Here is a 19,465-nt window from a genome sequence, read left to right as displayed (position 1 = left end):
TAAAAGGAGATCAGGTTGGTCAGACAATTATTGTTGGGGTTTCTAACAAAAGGAGAAATTTGTATCTAAATTCCGTATGTAATTTTAAACACTGGGTTCAGATTATTCTTGCCCTGTCTTTCACAGTTTTGTTTGTTTGGACAAATTATTAAACCTGTAGCCATCTGTAATAAGAAATTAGCACCTTTGAGCACAAGACCAAATTGGAACAGTGCATTTAAGATGTGCTGCTGTACTATTTTACCTATAGCTAGATGTAGTTTTCATTTCCTAATAATGCTCACAAAGACAAGGTACTTCCCCTCTGTGCTCATTAAAACTGAAGATAAATTTGTATTTTCTTGATTTTGAAAAGTTTCCTAGAAACATGATTACATAAAGCAATTACATTATTATGAGATTGGTTTATTACTCATTTTTGTCTGTTGCAATTTCAACAGGGGACAACATGGTGAGTTAATGTTGTATTCTCTCACTTTATTACTTTCATGATCAAGTTGCGCTGGGGAGGAATTTAGTTTCATTGCATCTAGAAAACTGCTCATATCAGCATGCACATCTCAACTGTTTACACATCCTCTTCTACCCTCAGTTCCCTCAAATTTAGCAGATTTCTACCTTTCAGATCAATGCAATACATATTCTAACAATTTGTGCCAGAATAAAGTTCAGGTGGGACCCAAATAGCAAAAAGTGATGAAAAGTGGGCTGGAATCTATAACTACAACTGTATTCAGCTCCCACAGAGCCACAAATCATGCCTCAAGAAAGTGGAATTTAACAATTACTCTTCTACAGCTACTGTCTCAAGAGGAATCACTATGTAATGGTCCTGCAAAAGAACTACAGAGTAGCAGCATAAACAGTGTTCATTGCATATATCCAGTTTTAAGTAGCTAAGCATTTTTCTTGCAGGAGCAAGAAGCCTTTTTATCCCTGAAGGCCAAACAGAGCATGTGAGGACCTTGGGTGGACCATGCATTAAACATACATCTTCACGTTATCCAAGAACATACAAAAAAATACACAGCCCCAGATCACAAAAAATGTCATTGACCGTACATTCCCCTGCTCTACAGCAGGGCAACTCTTTCAGTCCACCAAGTGCCAGACTGAAACTTTGGGACTTGGCAACTCAAGGCATTTGTTCATTTGAACGCAGCATAGCAGCCAAGCCCTAAAAAGACACAAGTGCCTTGAGCAGCCATGTGTTTTGACTCCTTATCAATACTCAGCTCATTACAGCCTCATGGCTTCTCCATGCCAATGCTGATGCCTGATTCATGATGAAGATAAACACAGGTTGTCAGCTTCACCAGAATTTTACTTTTAACAATTCACTTCTCCAGAGACCTCATCAGATGAAAAAAAAAAAACCAGACCCAAAAACCCCAGCAAAACAACAAAAAAAACCCACAACAAAACAAAGGATTTTGCATAAGGGAATCAATTGTACCCTCAGTTTGCAGATGGCACCAAGTTGGGTAGGAGGTTGATCTGCTAGAGGATAGGAAGGCTCTGCAGAGGGATCTATGAGATTAAATACAGCCAAGTGCTGAGTCCTGCACTTGAGTCACAACAACCCCATGAAGTTCTACAGGCTGGGGGAAGAGTGGCTAGAAAGCAGCCCAGCAGAGAAGGATCTGGGGGTGCTGGTTGACAGCCAGCTGAACATGAGCCAGCAGTGTGCCCAGGTGGCCAAGAAGGCCAATGGCATCCTGGCTTGCATCAAAAACAGCTTGGACAGCTGGACCAGGGAAGTGATTGTCCCTCTGTACACAGCACTGGTGAGGACACACCTTAAGTACTGTGTCCAGTTCTGGGCACCTCACAACAATACCTGACCTGAAAGAGGTTGTAGCAAGGTGGGGGTCAGTCTCTTATCCCAGGCAATGAGCAACAGGAGGAGGACATAGCCTCCAGCTGCACCAGAACAGGTTCAGGCTGGACATCAGGAAGCATTTCTTCACATAAAATGTTGTTTAGCATTGGGACAGTTTTTTGTAGCAAGGTGGGGGTCAGTCTCTTATCCCAGGCAATGAGCAACAGGAGGAGGACATAGCCTCCAGCTGCACCAGAACAGGTTCAGGCTGGACATCAGGAAGCATTTCTTCACATAAAATGTTGTTTAGCATTGGGACAGTTTTCCCAGGGATGTGGTGGAATCACCATCCCAGGAGGCGTTCAGGAAACAACTGGACATGGCACTTAGTGCTATGGTCTAGTTGGCAAGGTGATAATTGGTCAAAGGTTGGACTTAATGATCTTAGAGACCTTTTCTAACCTAAATGATTCTGTGATTTAAAGGTGCAAAAAAATTAAAATAAAAGACAACTCAAAATAAAAATAATAATAAAAAAAACTAAGACTGTGCGGCACAAGCACTTGCATACTTATTTTCAGTGTGGACCACTTATTACATATATTCTCAATATAACAAATCTGAAGGAAATCTTCCAAAAGGTCATGTACTTGGGACTCAGTATAGGTGGATCTAAAATAAGTATATATGAATATGTCCACCTCTTCCCTCACAATCATAAATAAAAACTAGGGATCTTAGAAAATAGTCAGACTATCTAACTATTAAAAGCATCAGTTTTACAGCAAGTGATTAAGTGCTATAGATAACATGCTTTTGTGAATCAAGCAAAGTATTAGAGATAAAGCATGGCCTTACAAATAATTTACCAATTTATTTTTCTTGGCCAGCTGTGTTTAATAGCTTTGGTCTTTCTGGTGAAGCAGACATCAAAATAAATTTACTCTGGGGGGTCAATTAAAACTTTTTTTTTTACATTAAATTAAATGTTTGCTTATTTTAGAGTACAAGAGCATACATTTTAGTTAAAACTTGCAATGAAATATAATGTTACTTTATAACAAAATTTTATGTGCTTCACTTGAAAAGTATTAATGGAACTTGCTTTAACCTCATTTTTTTTCCTCCTTAGCTATTTTGAAGATGTAACATTATGGATTAAGTATGAATTGGCATGTCATTTCAAATACACATTTTTCAGGGAAGAAAACCAACAAAATATATTTTGCTTGGCAAACAAACAAACCAATCACCTTTATTTAGGACATTTAGACTCAGTTCCAAAATATACGTGGTGCCTTCAACAACATATGCAATGCCTTCATCCCTCCGGCTTCTTCAAAATAAGCCTCCCATCTACTTACACTGCAAAGTGTCTGGAGCATAAACTTCTGAGCTAAAATTATTCTAGTAACTCTATACTTTCTAATACAACAAGGTTCTCACTTCCACTGGGGCCTTTATATAGTGGAGTCAGAATTAATAACAACTTTGACCTAATCAAATGATAAACTCTTGAAATTGAAGGGACAAGGAAGAGAAAAAGGCGTCAAAAATTACCTTCAGAATAAATGTATGAATTTAACTCAATTTCCCACAGGCATTTTAGACAGATATTATTCAAAGTCTTTAAAACTAGCCACACATTTTTCAATTATTTAAAGAACTGTCTGAAGGTTCAGCATTTTTTTCCAAAAGGCTTATGGTGGGTTTGGTTCTGTACCACAACCAACCTCTATTCAGACATAGGGCAGCATGGGAGCTGCAAATAGCTACATCTCACAGGTCCACAACTGCTTTGTTTAGTACAAATTAAACATGCAGAAAAAAACCTTTTATATCAAAAACCTACCTCCAGTTCCTGCTAGACTTTATGTTGTGGGAAACCAAGTACTGCAGTCACATGCATTCTGCTTCAGGTTTGCCCCATGTACAAGCTATTCTTATATCAGTAATTTTCAAAGCAGGAAGATCTGTGTTTGTTTTCTGAAAGCAAGGAAGCTTCAGCAGGGAAATTTACTATCAGACTTCTCCACTTAGCTCCAACATTCCATATCATACACTGATGTCAAAATTATTGTACCAGTGCCCCATCAGATATGCAAATTATATAATTTTGCAGCCATTGAAAAAAAGAGTTTTAAAAAAATTTTTGTTTTGTTTTTACCTCTTCTGAAACAAACAGGACTAGTCTTGGCAAACCTGAAAGTCCTTTTTCCTTTATCGCAGGACAAAATTTGTATCTTGCTAAGTTCATAGCATACATATTAGAAATAGAACCACCTGCAAAAAGAGACATAAAAATATCATATTAGCCACAGCACTAGCACCTGCTGTGCATCTGAGTCCTTGACCTATTAGGGAAAAAATAAACCATACAGTTAGCCTAGTGATGCATCCATGACCGTTTATTCCCTCCCCCAAAAGGCTACAGACATAAAATGCACTTTGGGCTCTGCAGCATGCATGGAAACAGAACATGTTTGAATGCTCTTTGGGGATACTTCCTGAGGAATAAGAGCTGTGCCCAAGCAGTCCTTCCCAACAGAGAAAACCCTGGCACAGATCCTTCCCATCTACACTGAAGCAGTGCTAGCTCAGCTGCCTGACCCAAGCTCAGCTGTGGCTGCACTGTACAGAGCCTAGGACGTCTTGGGCAACCAGGACTCAGAGTACTGTTTCAACACAGTGGTCTGGAACACTGCCTTACAGAACATTTGAAAACCATGGCTTATCAAGCAGCTTCATTAATATTTGTTTAGCCTTATCATAACATTTAATAAAATTATAAAAACTCAGAAGAGTTAAGCTCACAAAACTCCTAACAAACTCTGGCTCCCACAATTCATAGGCAGGATACACACATCCATGCCCTCAGGGACCACTGATTGCTGTCTAGTATGTAAATCAGCTTCCTGTCTGTCAACTAAATTCACTCATTCTAATGAGGCTGTTGGTAGTGTTGTTGACAAGGTTAGGAAGGGCATCAGATACAAACAATTAATTTCCATAGAATTATATATTAGAATCACTGAATTACTACTAGAACACATAGATTAAATAGTTGTGTAGCTGTCTCACTAAACTTTTGCATGCATTTTCAAATATTCTACATGGCTCCAATGTTCATGGAATTAATGGCATTAGGTGGTTTATAATGACTCAGCTTGAAGTCTGAATTGTTCCTACCTGGATTAAATATACCATCGCCTTCTTCCCAGCCTATAAACTCAATCATTTTCTTGATGACTGCTTCTTCCACCAACAGAAACACAGGGGATACTTCATATGTATATCTGAACAAAAATAAAAGCATCACAGTTGGTATTAAAACTACAGAATTCATGACACAGAGTATTGCTAAAACTAGATAAAGGCTTCTTGCACCTTTCTCTAATCTATCAGCAGCTGACCACCATCAGCAGTAGAACTTTAAACTAAAAACGTTATGGGTCTGACCCAGTAGAGCAATTGCTTAGTTCCTGGCAGCACCACGGACACTTCCACTCTCAAAGTAATACATCAGTTTTTTCTTAATGTAGGTCACATGCTTAAATTTCAGCTTTGCATTTGCAAGTAAACAGTAGACAGGTACCAATTTGCATTCAACTCTGTGCAGAATGCTTCAAAGGATATGAACAACTAAGTTAAGTCTGGTTAATTCCTTTTTAAGTACTAAGTAAGATAAAAGTCTAGGTTTAAAAGCATTGGGGGGAAAAAAAACCCCTTAGAGCCCACCTTATGAACTAGAAAAAAAAAAGGCCTCATCAGATTAATCAGGCTTCTGGTGAGCTATTCAGCCAATCTGAATCAGATTGTTTTCTCTCCCAGATTCCTGCACAATTCCTACCTCTTCTCTAATACTGAAAAGATAATGCAGAAGCAAGGAAGCAAAAAAACCAAAACCTCTTACACAAAAAAACCATACTGATTCATCATTAAGAGGACAAAGAACCACACTTACACACTTGGGTTCAGTGCTTCTGTAATGAAACGAGCCACTAACGAGTAATAATCTATTCCAGCATAGAGCTGATTGAAAAATCTTGGATGGCCTGAAAACACAGATGAAAAGCAAGTGACAGGATACACAAGGAAAGAGAATACATCTTAGTCCCTCTCAGTTGAATGCTGATCATTGCAAACCACAATTCACTCAGTTCTCTCAATATTCTCTGGATTTAATTGTCCTTTTCTTACATTAGACAATCCTTCGAAAGTACATTTAATAAGCACCTTCAGATGCCAAAACAAGGCTTGAGAGATGCAAGTAGTGTGCAGAATGAATGTGTTGTTCAGCAGTTTTCCAAATCCAAAAAGGAAATGGAATTGACAATTGAAGTATACATAGTGGCTTTTAGCAGTGGTTTTGAGAGGCCACAATGGATGCTCAGCTAAGTTTTACTAAGCAGGAGAACACAAGAACCTGCTTATCCCAGGCAGCTGTACCTATGCTCCCACCAGTGTCTCAATACTGAGAAAGAAAGGCAGTATAACAGCTTGGAAAAATTTGTTGCACACTTAAAATGAGAAGTGAAGAGAATTTCTTTACCTGCCTTGAAACAGTGAGATATAACCAATTATGACAAAATTCTATACTATTGCTGACTATAAAAACAAGTCAGTTCAACAGTGGGATCACCACCTAAATTTTAATCCACAGCATAGTACTTTTACATGCAAAACCAGGCAAACTGTATGGCTCCATTTATATCTGGGGCTTCAATAAATGTTTATACTTAGATGAAAGACTCTTTGCACAGCATATTTTTATGTCTCTTTCTAAGGTGACATAGTGCAACAAATGATAATCTCAAGGCAATTTGTAGAAGCAAAAAGTAACACCTTCCAGAAACTCAGTAATTATATCTGCTTATTAGTGCACTCCCTCTGCAGATCAGTATTGCTAACCTTCTATGGTTTCCAAAGGCATGAGTTCACTCAGAATTATTTTAGGGTTTTGCTTTGTATCAACAGTGACTGCAGCAGGGAATATAGCCTGGAAATGCACAACTATACCAAATGTCCTTCTCACTTCCCAAAACACAGCTTAAGCCATACCATATCTGAAATCCTGAGCCACTGATTCACAGCACTATTTCCTGAACAGATGTTGTTCATCCCTTTTCACTAAGATTGAATTATCCTACACATGCTGCAGAAAGGTTAGCTGTAGAGAACTAATCCTGCAGAGATGCGGCATACTGTCTCTGAAACACTACAGGCTCTCTTCTCTCAGTGTCTGGATCAGGAATTACTGCCTATCAGCAAATTAACACCCTACAAGACTATTGCTCAAAAAGAACAGTAATAAATAGAGGGTAATCATCACTAAGAACATATGAGGGCAATGATGGCAACTCCAAATCTCATCACTCAGACAGCAAGAAACCTCACACAAAGGTCCTTCTCCTGTCTGCTTTGCTAGACTGTTATATCATACTTGTCTAGGTGACTTTCACAAGACTTCAAAATTACAGAACCTACTATTAATGCCAATGGCATTACATTAATTAGTTTTTGATTAGTGTGCCATTATGACACATTTTAGTAAAACCCATGGTGACCAGCATTTAGTCAAACAACAGAAACACAGCCAAGTGTTTGCATACTTATATAGGCAGGTAGAAAACAAACATTCACCATTCACCACTCTCCACCCCAGGGTCCCCTGAAAGGTCACGGAAATTTGCAGATATTATCTTGTGTTTCTAAGTTAGCATACAAAATAACTGCACTAGAAATCACATTCCTACTCGTTTTGACGCTGTATTGTATAACATCCTGGCAGAGCTGCAGGAGTTTATGATGAGATTCTCCAGTGTCCCTCATTTCCAGGTCAAGAATCTGCTTCAGTGTTTCAGGGGCTTGCCATTCACAGACCTAGTGATGGGGAGGGGAGCAGACACCATCAGTGAACATGTTAGCAAAAAGGAAGAGGTTATTAAAAGGACAAGATAAGCATCACATTCAGCACAGCTTTCACAAACTGCCCCATTGCAGGGCAGGATGCCACCAAAAATATATCTGCTAAACTGGTCTCATGGGATGTTGGTTTTATTCTGTCTCAGGCATTGCTCAACCATAAAAACTGGAGTGCGGAATGCTGGAAGGCAGAAAAGCATGAGGCCTGAAGCTCAAATTCTGATCTTATCTAAGGATTTGTAATCAGCATTTTCAGATGCTGTTCTGCCAAGGGGTGGGAACAATCAGTACCCACCCAAAGGCAAGCATGATTTATTTGTAGGTCCTCTTCCCGTACAGCCTGTTCAAGCAGGGGTTCTGCAAAACCTACAGCAATCTCACAATGCTGCCCTTTCACAGTCGTACCACATCCACTGTTCCTCCTTCTCCAACACCAGTGCCTCTGAGGAGCAGACAAATAACTCGCCCCCACCCCAAACAAGAACAACACTACAGCCATTTGTGATCTCACAGAAAACAACCATTGTACTCTGAGATAAAAAGAACACTCATTATTTTCTGGCAGATATGTATGCTAATTATGTTATTGAAAGGTTTTATAATATATTCTTCTTTAAACTGTAAGGCTGTCTTTTTACTTCAGAGCCAGGCACAGACTAGAAGCAATTTTGAGGCTACTAAAAGTGTAATAAAACACAGCTTACACAAAAAATTGATCATTATGTCCATTAAAAATTTTCACAACACTCTACAGCTTTACCTTTTCTGTTACATCATCAGCTTTCTGAACCACTTCTTCCAGTATAATCTTACAGGCTTCTTCCACAAACTTCTCTCCTGCTTTTGAGTCCATTATTGGACCATTTAGGATGATCCCATCCACCAAAACAGCATTCTTCTTCTGGAGCATCTCCTGTTTGCAAACACCAACTGTAAGATAAACAATTCTTCATTAGGTCAAGGCCTGGATAACTAAGTAATAAACTAGAAAGACATTCTTTCATTGCTGAAGATTTAGTCAACTTAAAAAATTCACACAGACTTCTCACATGTACAAAAATCCTAGATTTTGGTGGAAGAATCTTTATAGATAAGAAAAACAATGTTACTTCAAACCTAGACTGTTATTCTGCAGGTAACAATAGCCTACTGTATTGTATCTACTACTTTCTGTAGCATACAAAAGCATGCAAGTGACCTTCCAAACAGAGGAAAACACAATTCTGACTGAGAACATGTTACAGCTGGATAAAGAGAAATACAGTGAAAGATAATGGGCATTATTCTTAGCCATCCCTTCTGCTCCCCTTTTTCCATGAAATTATTTTCAGCTTCATTTCCTGTATCTTTATGCTGCTCCTTCCCACCAGCCGGTCCTCTTGCTCTGAGTCTTCTGCATCCTTTGCAAAGTGCTTCACTGACTCACACTCCGTGAAAATAAAACCTTTCAAGATTGCTGTCAATATCACATACCTGTACTTCTTTCTGCCCTTATCCAATTAAGTGACCTCCGTCACTAATTACAATAATCTGCTAGGCAGATTATCTTGTTTATTCACTTCTTCAGTGATGATCTCTTTCCTCTCCCTCCCCTTTACTCCTCTGAGGTATTCCACAAACACATTGCTACTTCCTCCTTTACATTATTTCTGGAAGTGCACCCAAGATGCTTAGAAGGCGCTGGCCAATAGTGACAACTACGTATCTATTTCATGTATTGATTTCATATGGCAAGATCAGGACTCCGGTTTTCATGAACGTGAGGATAAAGATGAAAGTGAGACATTCAGAGATATCAAGGGAGCAGACATTTGAAACAGTATAGTGCTGAAAGAAGAAGCGGTAACTACCACAGTCAAATTATCTGGGTTACAGACAGTACCTGTTCAGTGATCTTGCCTTAGAATAGCTCAGATCTATAAAGCCAGGCAGCACTGCCATGAAGTGTCATCTTCATCTACAGTGAACGTGGTGGAAGGCTAAACATGTATGGGGAATGTTTTATGCCCTAAACAACTTCACTTTCTGATTTACTTTTTTGCTCCAGTCACAAAGTATAGAAGACAGGTAGCTTTTTCACAGACCTAAACAAACAACCAAATTTCCAGAAGACTGCTAGACACTGCAGTCTGACATATTCATCATCCTTATCATAATTACAGCTCTTCATGCACAGGAAGACATAGAAGAATAACAATGCTGCCTAGAAAGGTGTATCACTTCAAGCTCCATTGATTGAAAGAAACCCTGTCAGTCCCATGAGCTTTATTTTATTATGACTCAGAGAAGCTATTCCGTTCACTTTGACTTATCAGAAGAGATAAGACAAACAAGATAAAATTCTAACATAAGATGGGACGATGGGACTTCATGATTCCTATAGCACTGCTGACAAAAATGAGACACCCCTCCAACCCCAGCATTTCTAAAATTACATCTATTTTTAATCTAAATGGGCAATATACTAAATTTTGCTGAACAGAGTAGCCTTCAGCACATTGTTATAGAAGAGGCATAAATATTCTTATGGGACAGACAGAGAACAAGAAGGTAAACAGTATTAAATCTTCAACAGGCAAAGAAGGAAAATCACAGACATCAAAAATGTCAATTATCATCATGCTTCCCAGCACAGCACAGCAGAGGCATGGTGCAGAAACCGCAGCTTTGAAAAAGCCTTAGAGGTTTCTCTCTGAAAACACAAGCTAGTAGGTCAACTTTATAAGACTTAAAAACACAAGTTATTACCAAGAAATTGGAAGGCATCAGGTCTTTGGGCAGACTGAACAGACACTACTTTTGAATTGAGAGTTAGTTATTTAATGCATTAATAGTTGCCCTAAATACTACCCTGAGTTTAACACACAAAGGAATCTCAGCCTTAACATCACCTGGAGATGCTACCAACTCCATATATGCCAAAGGTGTTTTGTTTCTATGAAAAAGAAGACAGGACCTACAAAAAAACAATATGGGAGATGAATATCTATTGCAGAGCAGAGATATGGATATTTCCTTTGGTTACAAGAATAGACAATGGAGCAAGTGAACTCACTAATTCATTAACTTTTTTTTTTTTCTGCTAGAACCAGAGAGGTGCAAAAGACTTCTACTGATAACTCCATCAGCCCTATTCCTGCCACTTTTGCACAGAGATGTGATACTAGTACTTCCATGACCTGACAAAGATCTTTTACAGGAATTCTGTGAAAAGCAATAGCAGAACTTCGCATTACCTTTTCTACCAGGTCCTTAGAGGCCTGAATGATAGGTCTATCAACTCTCAGTTTGAAGCAGCTCTGTTCACCTCTACACACATTTTTACAGTCTCCACAGGACACTTTGTGGACCCCAAGTAAGAAGACATGCTCTGGAAAAATGGTTGATAGTCTACCCCTAGTCCTCACATCTGTGTGGGTACTCAGGCACAGTCTATGAAAGAGAAAGGCAAAGCAGACAGGTCACAAGGAAGGAATGGAAAAGAGCCTTTGTTTCAACAGTATTTTACCTGTATAAAGCTCCAGCAAAGAGTTCATGATTTAGTCCCTATTTCATTTAATGAATGATACTCCTTGCTGTTACTTAACAATTTCTCAATAATTTTTTGATTATCACTTATTTCAGTCTGAATTTGCTGAGTTAAATTCTGCCCTGGAACATACCATAAGACCATTACTTGAAATTAACAGAAACAACTATTTCACAATCAGCAGCTAAATCAAGTCCCAGACATACATATGGTCTGTGGTAAAGGTCTTCAGGTTTTTCAAACCACTCCTGGACATTTACCCTATTCCCATCCCTCATGATTTTTCTGCAAATGCCATGATACTTAATCTTCTACTTATAGCTGCCTGACTTCCAGAGTTCTTATGAAATTTCCAAATTCTTATTTACAAAAAAATGTTTCCTCTTGGTTGCAGTAAAACTTTGAAGCAGAAAACTAAGTAGATGATAAACATCTGAAATTGCATAGCCAATGACCAATTTATTATGCTTTAGATAGGTGAACCTCCAAAAAAATTCCAGGTCCACTTTTTATGTTACAGTACTCAACTTGAATAGCATGCCTTTAACACCTTCTCAAAGGTCAGCATCCAAGCTAAGAAACACACACTATCTTTAGGAGGTGATAGTACGCATAGTATCTTAAAAACAAAAAACAAAAACCAAGCCACACATCAAGTTCTTAAAATGTTATTTTCCAAGAATTTGTATCCTTTTATATATCTGTCTCAAACACAACTGATTGCACTAAAGGAAGGTGTACCATATGAAACCCACTTCATAGAAACAGCATCTTGCCACATATACCTTTTTTGTTTTCAAATATGGTAAGGAAACAGTCTAGAGATATGGCTGCTATAAATATGTTCATTTCTATTTGAGAATACAGAAACAGACTCCTAAGCAGACACAGAAAACAGACTTCCAGAAAATATATCAAATGCAATTTCAGCCAAATTACTCCAGGCTTGAAACAGAACTAAAACTTTACCAAATTGAAGTACTTTAAAACAGAGATTAAGGATTATTGACTGCTCAATATATCCTTCTGCAAAAGAGAAGACTCAATCCTGTTCCAATTGAAGGCAATTGGGCATTCATCCACTGGCTTCAGCAGCAGCAAAATCAAGCCCACAATTCTCACATTTCATCCTGAATGAAATATTCTATTACAGAATCCTAAGGATTTCCAACCAGCATTTCACTTTTATGATCAATATTATTTTCCCAGCAGCAAACATAAATTAATTGGAGTTGGAATATTGCACAGAAAAAATAAACATTTTTTCAGATGTTTATATATATTTATGTAAGCACTATCAAGTGCTTTGAAAACCGCATCTGTGTTTCCATATTTGACTGCTAAATCCTCATACTACAAAAAGAAACTGAAGCATTGTACTTGTCCCATTCTAAGAACATTTGGGAGAGTAGCATGAAATGACCAGAAAGATTACTGCTCACAAGAAAAATGTGGAAACAGAAGGGGGTTGTTGTGAAAGAGTAGTTTGTGCTTGAATGCCAGGGCCAAATCCTGTTCAGTTTACACTATATTAGCCCCACTGACTAATCAAGGGAATGTAAAAAGCTGGCTTAGACCAAAGGCCTATTTCTGCTTAGCAATAATTGACAGAATTAATCAGAAACAAATTTTATATTTCTCATTCTGTATGATCTAGTCATGGATCTTCTTTTTGAAGACCTCAGTACTTTCTTTCAGTGTATCCAGCAAAAGAAAACAAGTGACTTCAATGTCAAGACTCCACACTGCCATGTTTAATGGATTACTGTGGTGCCATATCATGTATCAAAGCATTAAAGCTCAAACCTGTCCCACATTATGCAGTTATTTGAGTCCCTTGGTATAAATAATCTTTAAAGACACTTCTGTTTCTTTAATCACTGTTTTATGTACATATGAATGAAGTAATGCCACTCCAGTTTTAAGGCAAAAATACATGGTTTCTTAGTAAACTGATTTCCCAGGCCTGTTGCCAAGTAAAGGAGATGCAAGTTTCTTAAAATCCAGTATATAAAATGATTTGGCGTCCTGGCAAAAGCCTTCCCATATGGAAAAAGGAAAAAAAGTAGGCACAAGTATGATGGGTAGGGCTCATTCAGTTCCCCCTACATTACATATTCTTGTTTTGCAGGTTTATGGACCAGGCTTGTGAACAGAGAACAAGTTGGGTGCTTCCCTTCAAAAGGTCTGCAACAGTCTTCCGCCCCCCAGAAACCCTCTGACTGGGAAAAGGCAAATGTGACCTTTATAGAGCAGGGCCCAAAGAAAACAAAAGTGCTTGTGTCTGGGCTCAAAAGCCCCTGAATAGACTCATTGAGCACACTGCTAGTGCTGAACAGCAACAGCACAACAAATGGGTCCTATTCTCTGTCCCACACCTGAATTTCCCATTCTGAAAGGAAAAGCTGGAAGGAAAGTGAAATCTGGAGAGGAGACCCAGCAATGAATATCTGACAAGGAATGCAAGGTCCACACTAGGACAGAGGTCCTGCTTTCAGAGATATTTACAGAGTCCTGAGGGGGCACTCTTATTAGTAGAAAGCTCATGAAAAAAAAAAGGCAGACAAAAGTTAAGAAAAAAAAATTCAGACCTTTTCATGCAGTCAAACTCCAGGAATTGATGTTAATATTTCCTAACAACTTCTCAATGTCCTAACCAAGTAACTGTGGGAATAATTCAAGCTGTAATATTTCCAATTAGGAAGAAAGGCTGTGGAGAATTGGAATTTACCTTGATGCGAAACTGAGAAATGGTAAAAGCCAGCTCTGAAACAGAAATCCCAACTCCCTGACCCCAACAAGACTCTCTCAGCTAACATGCTCTAATTTTAACACCTGCTAACACTGTAGGTAGCACCTGAGAAACAAAATGGTTTTTATTTTAATTAAAAGTTGCACATTGACAGTGAACATTTAATGAATGTTCCCTTTTCTGTGGGAAAGTGATTGTATCTGCATCATCCAAGTCAATCACACGCACTGAGCATGGGTTAGCAAAGTTAACTTCAGGAGGCTGAGAGTTCAAACAGAAGTGGTGAAAATGTGTGACCCACACAGAATATACAGAATCCCTGAGATTTCTCTGGTTCCCATTGGGGGAAAAGAGGAAATGAAAACACAAATATGTTTTTTTCCAAATGGAAGTTTTACAACTTGATTTAAAAGAGTTCATGACAGCCTGTAATTTGATGCAAGAACTGTATTTTTAGTTGTAATATAAAAATAAATTTTTAGCTCCAGCCTTTCAAAAAACAACTAAGAAAGCAGTAATTTACTAAAACTGAGTTTTATGGGAGTCAATGCAAGTTAAAATGATGAAAATAGATGAGAAGTCTAAATTTCATTTCAGGCACTTTTACCTAAACACTCAAGTTACAGTCAACAGAACTCTTTTTCTCAGCATCATAAACACTTCCATATTTTCTGTTTCCTACAAAGAATTTCCAGTTGCTGTTCACTAACTCATGTCTACAACATAGCTCTGAGATACACCCTTATTTACTAACACAGGGAAGCTAGCGCATACTAAAATCAGGATGTAACTTTCCAGCCCACGAGGTCCTCTGAACTAGTTCCTATGTAGATATTCATAATATCTTAGCATATTAGTTTAATTTAAAAGTAGTTTGAATTAGCTCAATGCACTTTCAAAATGGAGCAAGTTGCCTTGCACAGACTATTATAACACTGCTGGTCAAATCAGTCACACGTACAAGGGACCCAACAGAGCTCTGGACACACTACTTCAGATTGTGCCTGCCTTGGATTTACTATGTGATTTTGGGAAACTACTCCTGAGCAGCAAGAGGCCAAGCCACTGGGTCACACTGGCAAGTGCCAGCAGAAGACACAAGCAGTCCTTTTCCAGAGCAGCAGCCTGGATGATGCCTGGTAGAAGCACAGATCTGACCATGCTATGCATGCTAGGGCTCACGAATGCTTGCCACATCAAGGCAGCTGAAAGAGGCCCAAACAGAGCCATCACATCACCTATAGTCTGACTGAAATCATGTCTTCCATTTTTCCTCTAACAAAGGCAGAAGATGGATAACTTATTTTGTTCGGGTTTTTTTGACCGTGCCAAAACTTGAATCAGCCATTTGGGCTCAGCGTTAGCACTGCAACCAAATACCCCATACAGACAGCATTTGTTGTTTGCCCTTTCCCCTTTAGGCTGATGCAAGAGCTTTCTAACATGACATATTGGCCCCAAAGGGGGCTCAATAATCCCTGAACAATGGAGTAGGTCTCCTTGAGAAAAATGAGTTTAGGCAGCTCAATGAGACACAGCAAGCTGTCTTGCAGTGTAACTAGCAGAGGGATGCCAAGCCACTTAGAAGCAACCTTTCTTATTGAAACCTTGACATTTGCCAATGGATAAGATACTATTTATGAGCCTTTTCAGCTTACATAAGATGAGATGTGACAAAGGGCAGAGCCACTGAAGCTTTAGAGCTACCAGCTCTTCCAAATTATCTAGATTTAACCACTTTGTAGAGTTACTGCTACTTTGCTGACAAAAGACCTGGTCACTAAGAACCACTTTCCTGATATTCACAGCACTGAAAAACTTCAGGTCCAGGGACTTTTACTTTCAAATATAATTCTATTTGCTGATGCTTGACAAGTTTCTCATTTAAAAAAAAAGATTACATGCACTCAAGAAAAAAGGAACAGAGATGAACGTACATGGATTTGAATCAGGTCAAAGACACCTTTTATTACCCTTAGACCAGGCCTGACCATAATCATCAACAGAAACAACCCCTGCTGACACACCACAAAGCAACAACCATTTGCCTTTTCAATTTATTATTCCCCTGTTGCACATGTATAAACCTCACTAATGTTAAAATAAGATAACTTGTGTGCACAGATGGGAGAATAAAAAGAAAAGGAGAAATGGCCCAAAATTTAGTCATGTCCTGATGAGTGCCCTTGACTTATCAATGCTTTACAAACAACTACCTCCAACAACTTCTGCAATTTGTGACACAAAACAAAGCAAAAAAAAAAAAGGGTCATAAGAAATAGAACTTTTTATTTTTGCAAAGCTTGAAGAGGTAGTTTTTGTAAAGCTCTGGGATTAGGATAAAAATCTATCCCAAATCTGATCACAGGCTGGGGACAAGTCATAGAAATATGTACTTCAATGTGTCCATTTTTTTTCTGTCTTGAATGTGTAACAAATGCTTATGAAAATATAAATGGTCTTTCGAGAAGGAGGCAGCTTAAAATAGTCAAGGGCAGGGAAATTAAGGCACATGAAATCTAAACTGTTTAATAGGCAATAATAGCTCAATCAGTATGCAACAAGATATCTTAATGCATTAAAAAGTGATAATTCTTGATTGTATAAGTGACAGCTTAAAAGATGCCTTAATCAAGAAAGAAAAATTATTTATTGAACTTCTCAAATGTCAAATTAGACTTCTTCACTAAATGTTCATTAACTGCCAAGAAAATTCTTATTCATTTTAAATCACCATGAATGCACTTGCACAGAATGGCTTTATTTGATACAAACTTCATTTCTTGTAAACCTATGTTTCCCTTCCTCTGATGAAGTGACATTAACAAAGATCATAGCAGTTCTCTTATCAGATCAGATTTTAAGACACAGGAGAGATCCTATCCCTCTGCTCTGACCAAAATACTAACCTGAGTGTCACATTACCAGAGGCTTAAAGTCACATTAACTTCCAGTATGTTTTACCATGCTTCACATTACAGCTGTTTGAGATGGCAACACAGCAACATCTTACACTAAATGTTTGCTGCCTACCTCCCCAATCTGCCGGCAACATAAACCACATAACACCCCAAACACACCATATGCACAGCAGCCAGCAATTCAGAAGTAAAAAAGCACCATATTGCATAAATGCTAGCTGCTCCCTTCCCGTTGTGGTTTCCAGCTCCAGCTCTCTTTGTTGTACTTGATGAGCTAGTAACTTGCTTGAGTCTCTACTTAACACACTCAGCCCCAAATCCCCACAAGGGAATAGCTCACCCTTTTTTTATCTTTTCTCCAAATACAGAATTTACCAGGTTTTCTCCATGCCAAAACAACCTTGGAAAATTACCCTAATGCCAAATGACTGACGGATATAGGCAGTCAAGATCCCTTTCTGCAGATAGGAGTAGGAATCTACAACTTTGTCCCCTCTCATTAATGGGATTTGGCTTTTATGCTAGTATAGCCTAAAAAAATCCTCTTACTCATCCCTGCACAGTCATTAAGCCTTCCCTTGTGGACAGTGGTGATGTCTTAGAGAAATTAGGCTCAATTAGCAACAGCAAGATGAAACTCAAGTGTCCACTTTCAGATACATTAAGGGTGTTTAAAAAAGAAAAGGCAAAAAAACCCCCACAGTATCACCTCCCAAGAGTGCTCCCACTGCACTTAGCACAGCAGCCACTGCAACTGTTAACGCTATGCACACCCAAGTCTCCACTTGTACTGTGTCCACTTTGCCAGCTGCTCCAGCTGTGCAAAGCAAGCAGTGCTAGTACTGCAATAGGCAGGTCCCTTCAGTCTGTCTCCTAGATGCTTTCCTATAGTCTTAAAGCTAAGAGTACATAAAATCAGTGTGGAAAGGAGAACTGCCTTCACATCTGCTCGGGGGTGGGGGGTGGGGGAGGGAGAAATAAGTTGTACCACCTCAAGAACAAAATAGGAGCTACTGGAGAAATTTGGCTAAAATGAGCTTAGAGAAAAGGCTACCATGCAGCCCAACTTCCTTCACCATCCCACTCGTGAGAAGTTCATTCACCAGATAGAACCTGGAAGAAAACACAGCAAAATCACCAAAGGTAAAGAGAAGACAGGACTTGGAGGGTAAAGAACTCCTCATAAGAGAGAAAGTATAAAGAAATTACAGATGCTACTCATGAATAAGGTAGAGAGACTGGAAAACCTCTAGCAACAAGGGTGGAGATCGTATTATTACTAGACACATTCTGTCTTACCAGCACAAGCCAAAGGTTTTGGAAGAAATTAAGACTTTTGGTAGCATACTTCAGGCAATATTTGAAAAAGAACACTACTACCCAGCTAAACCACCAGGATCTCTGTCTTGGTGACTACTGTCAGCATATGTTTGGCGTTGTCTTGGCAGAGGATATAAATACAAGCTGCATCTGAAGCAAATCACTTTTGGAGCTGCTGTCACTCATACAGTACTGCTCTTGCTACTCACATAGTACAGCTGTCATTACAGTACAGCCTTAAACTACTATGCACACTAGAATGTATTTACCACACACTAGAATTGTCATCTAACTTTACAGTGCTCTTTCAATTTATAACAATTAAAGCGAAAGGGAGACGTTGTTTTTAAAATAGTAAGTTTCTAGAGTTTTTTTTTAAATTATATTGTTTCATCCATATTTAGGGTTAAAAAAATCAAAGAAGCATACTAGGTCTCAAGCCTTTTTGACTGTTTCTGTAAGAGATTTCCAATTTCAGGAAAGTGGAGAAATTCTTACTAAGAATATTCATCTTGTGGGAGAAGGGGCAGCCGTCTGCAAACACTATTTTCTGACTTAGCAACCAGCTTCCACTCACAAGACTGAGGAATTCCTTATTTCTTAACCATGCAAATAACAGCACACCTAAAGCCTAGGTACACCACAACTTAATCTTTGTGTTTTCGAAGCTCCTCCAGCAGTCTCATTGTATTAGCTGTAAGCCATACACATACCCAACTTTCATAAATAGACGGTCAGCTTTTACTTTTCATTGCTTAATGATGCAAGGCCTTCCCCTTAACGCAGGCAAACAACTTGATAAAACATTTATAAAACAGGATTAACTTCTCCCTTACTGAGACCTTTGGTTCCAAAGCAAATCACTACATTGCCATACCTTGTTTTATTCTGGTACCTGAAGATAGAATAATAATTAAAGGCACCACTCTTTAGCTATTTTTTTCAACAACAACAACAACAACAACCAAAAAAAAAAAAAAAAAAGGAAAAATACTATTCTGCAATGCTTTTATGATAACTGTTACAAACTCCGTACCGGGTTAAACCATTTTGGCTATGCTGTAACAGAAAGGAGGTTCCAGGCGGATCCCCAACACGCAGCCCTACCTTCTCACACCTCAGCTGCGAACCGACCCTGCCTCCCTCCTCCGCCCGAGCTCCCTCTCCTCGCCAGCTCCGGCGGTGCCCGTGGCGGG

The 19,465-nt window shown here is 38.8% G+C and overlaps 1 protein-coding gene across 1 annotated transcript; it reads right to left on the bottom strand.

Annotated features, from left to right (window-relative positions):
• Positions 1 to 3,989: 3,989 nt before the first annotated feature.
• Positions 3,990 to 8,657, bottom strand: LOC103809338 (glutamate decarboxylase-like protein 1; the record flags this gene model as incomplete). The annotated part of the gene is made up of 5 exons (XM_009082168.1): positions 8,508 to 8,657; positions 7,579 to 7,705; positions 5,787 to 5,877; positions 5,012 to 5,118; positions 3,990 to 4,105 (listed from the first exon to the last, which is right to left on the bottom strand). Coding segments are annotated over exons 1-5 (591 nt in total), but the record flags the coding sequence as incomplete, so codon positions are not given.
• Between the last annotated feature and the right edge of the window lie 10,808 nt (positions 8,658 to 19,465).

This window comes from Acanthisitta chloris, unplaced genomic scaffold (assembly GCF_000695815.1).
Source record: "Acanthisitta chloris isolate BGI_N310 unplaced genomic scaffold, ASM69581v1 scaffold26989, whole genome shotgun sequence".
NCBI lineage: Eukaryota > Metazoa > Chordata > Aves > Passeriformes > Acanthisittidae > Acanthisitta > Acanthisitta chloris.
Note: the sequence above shows the minus strand (reverse complement) of the source record. Positions and strands in the feature narration are given on the sequence as shown.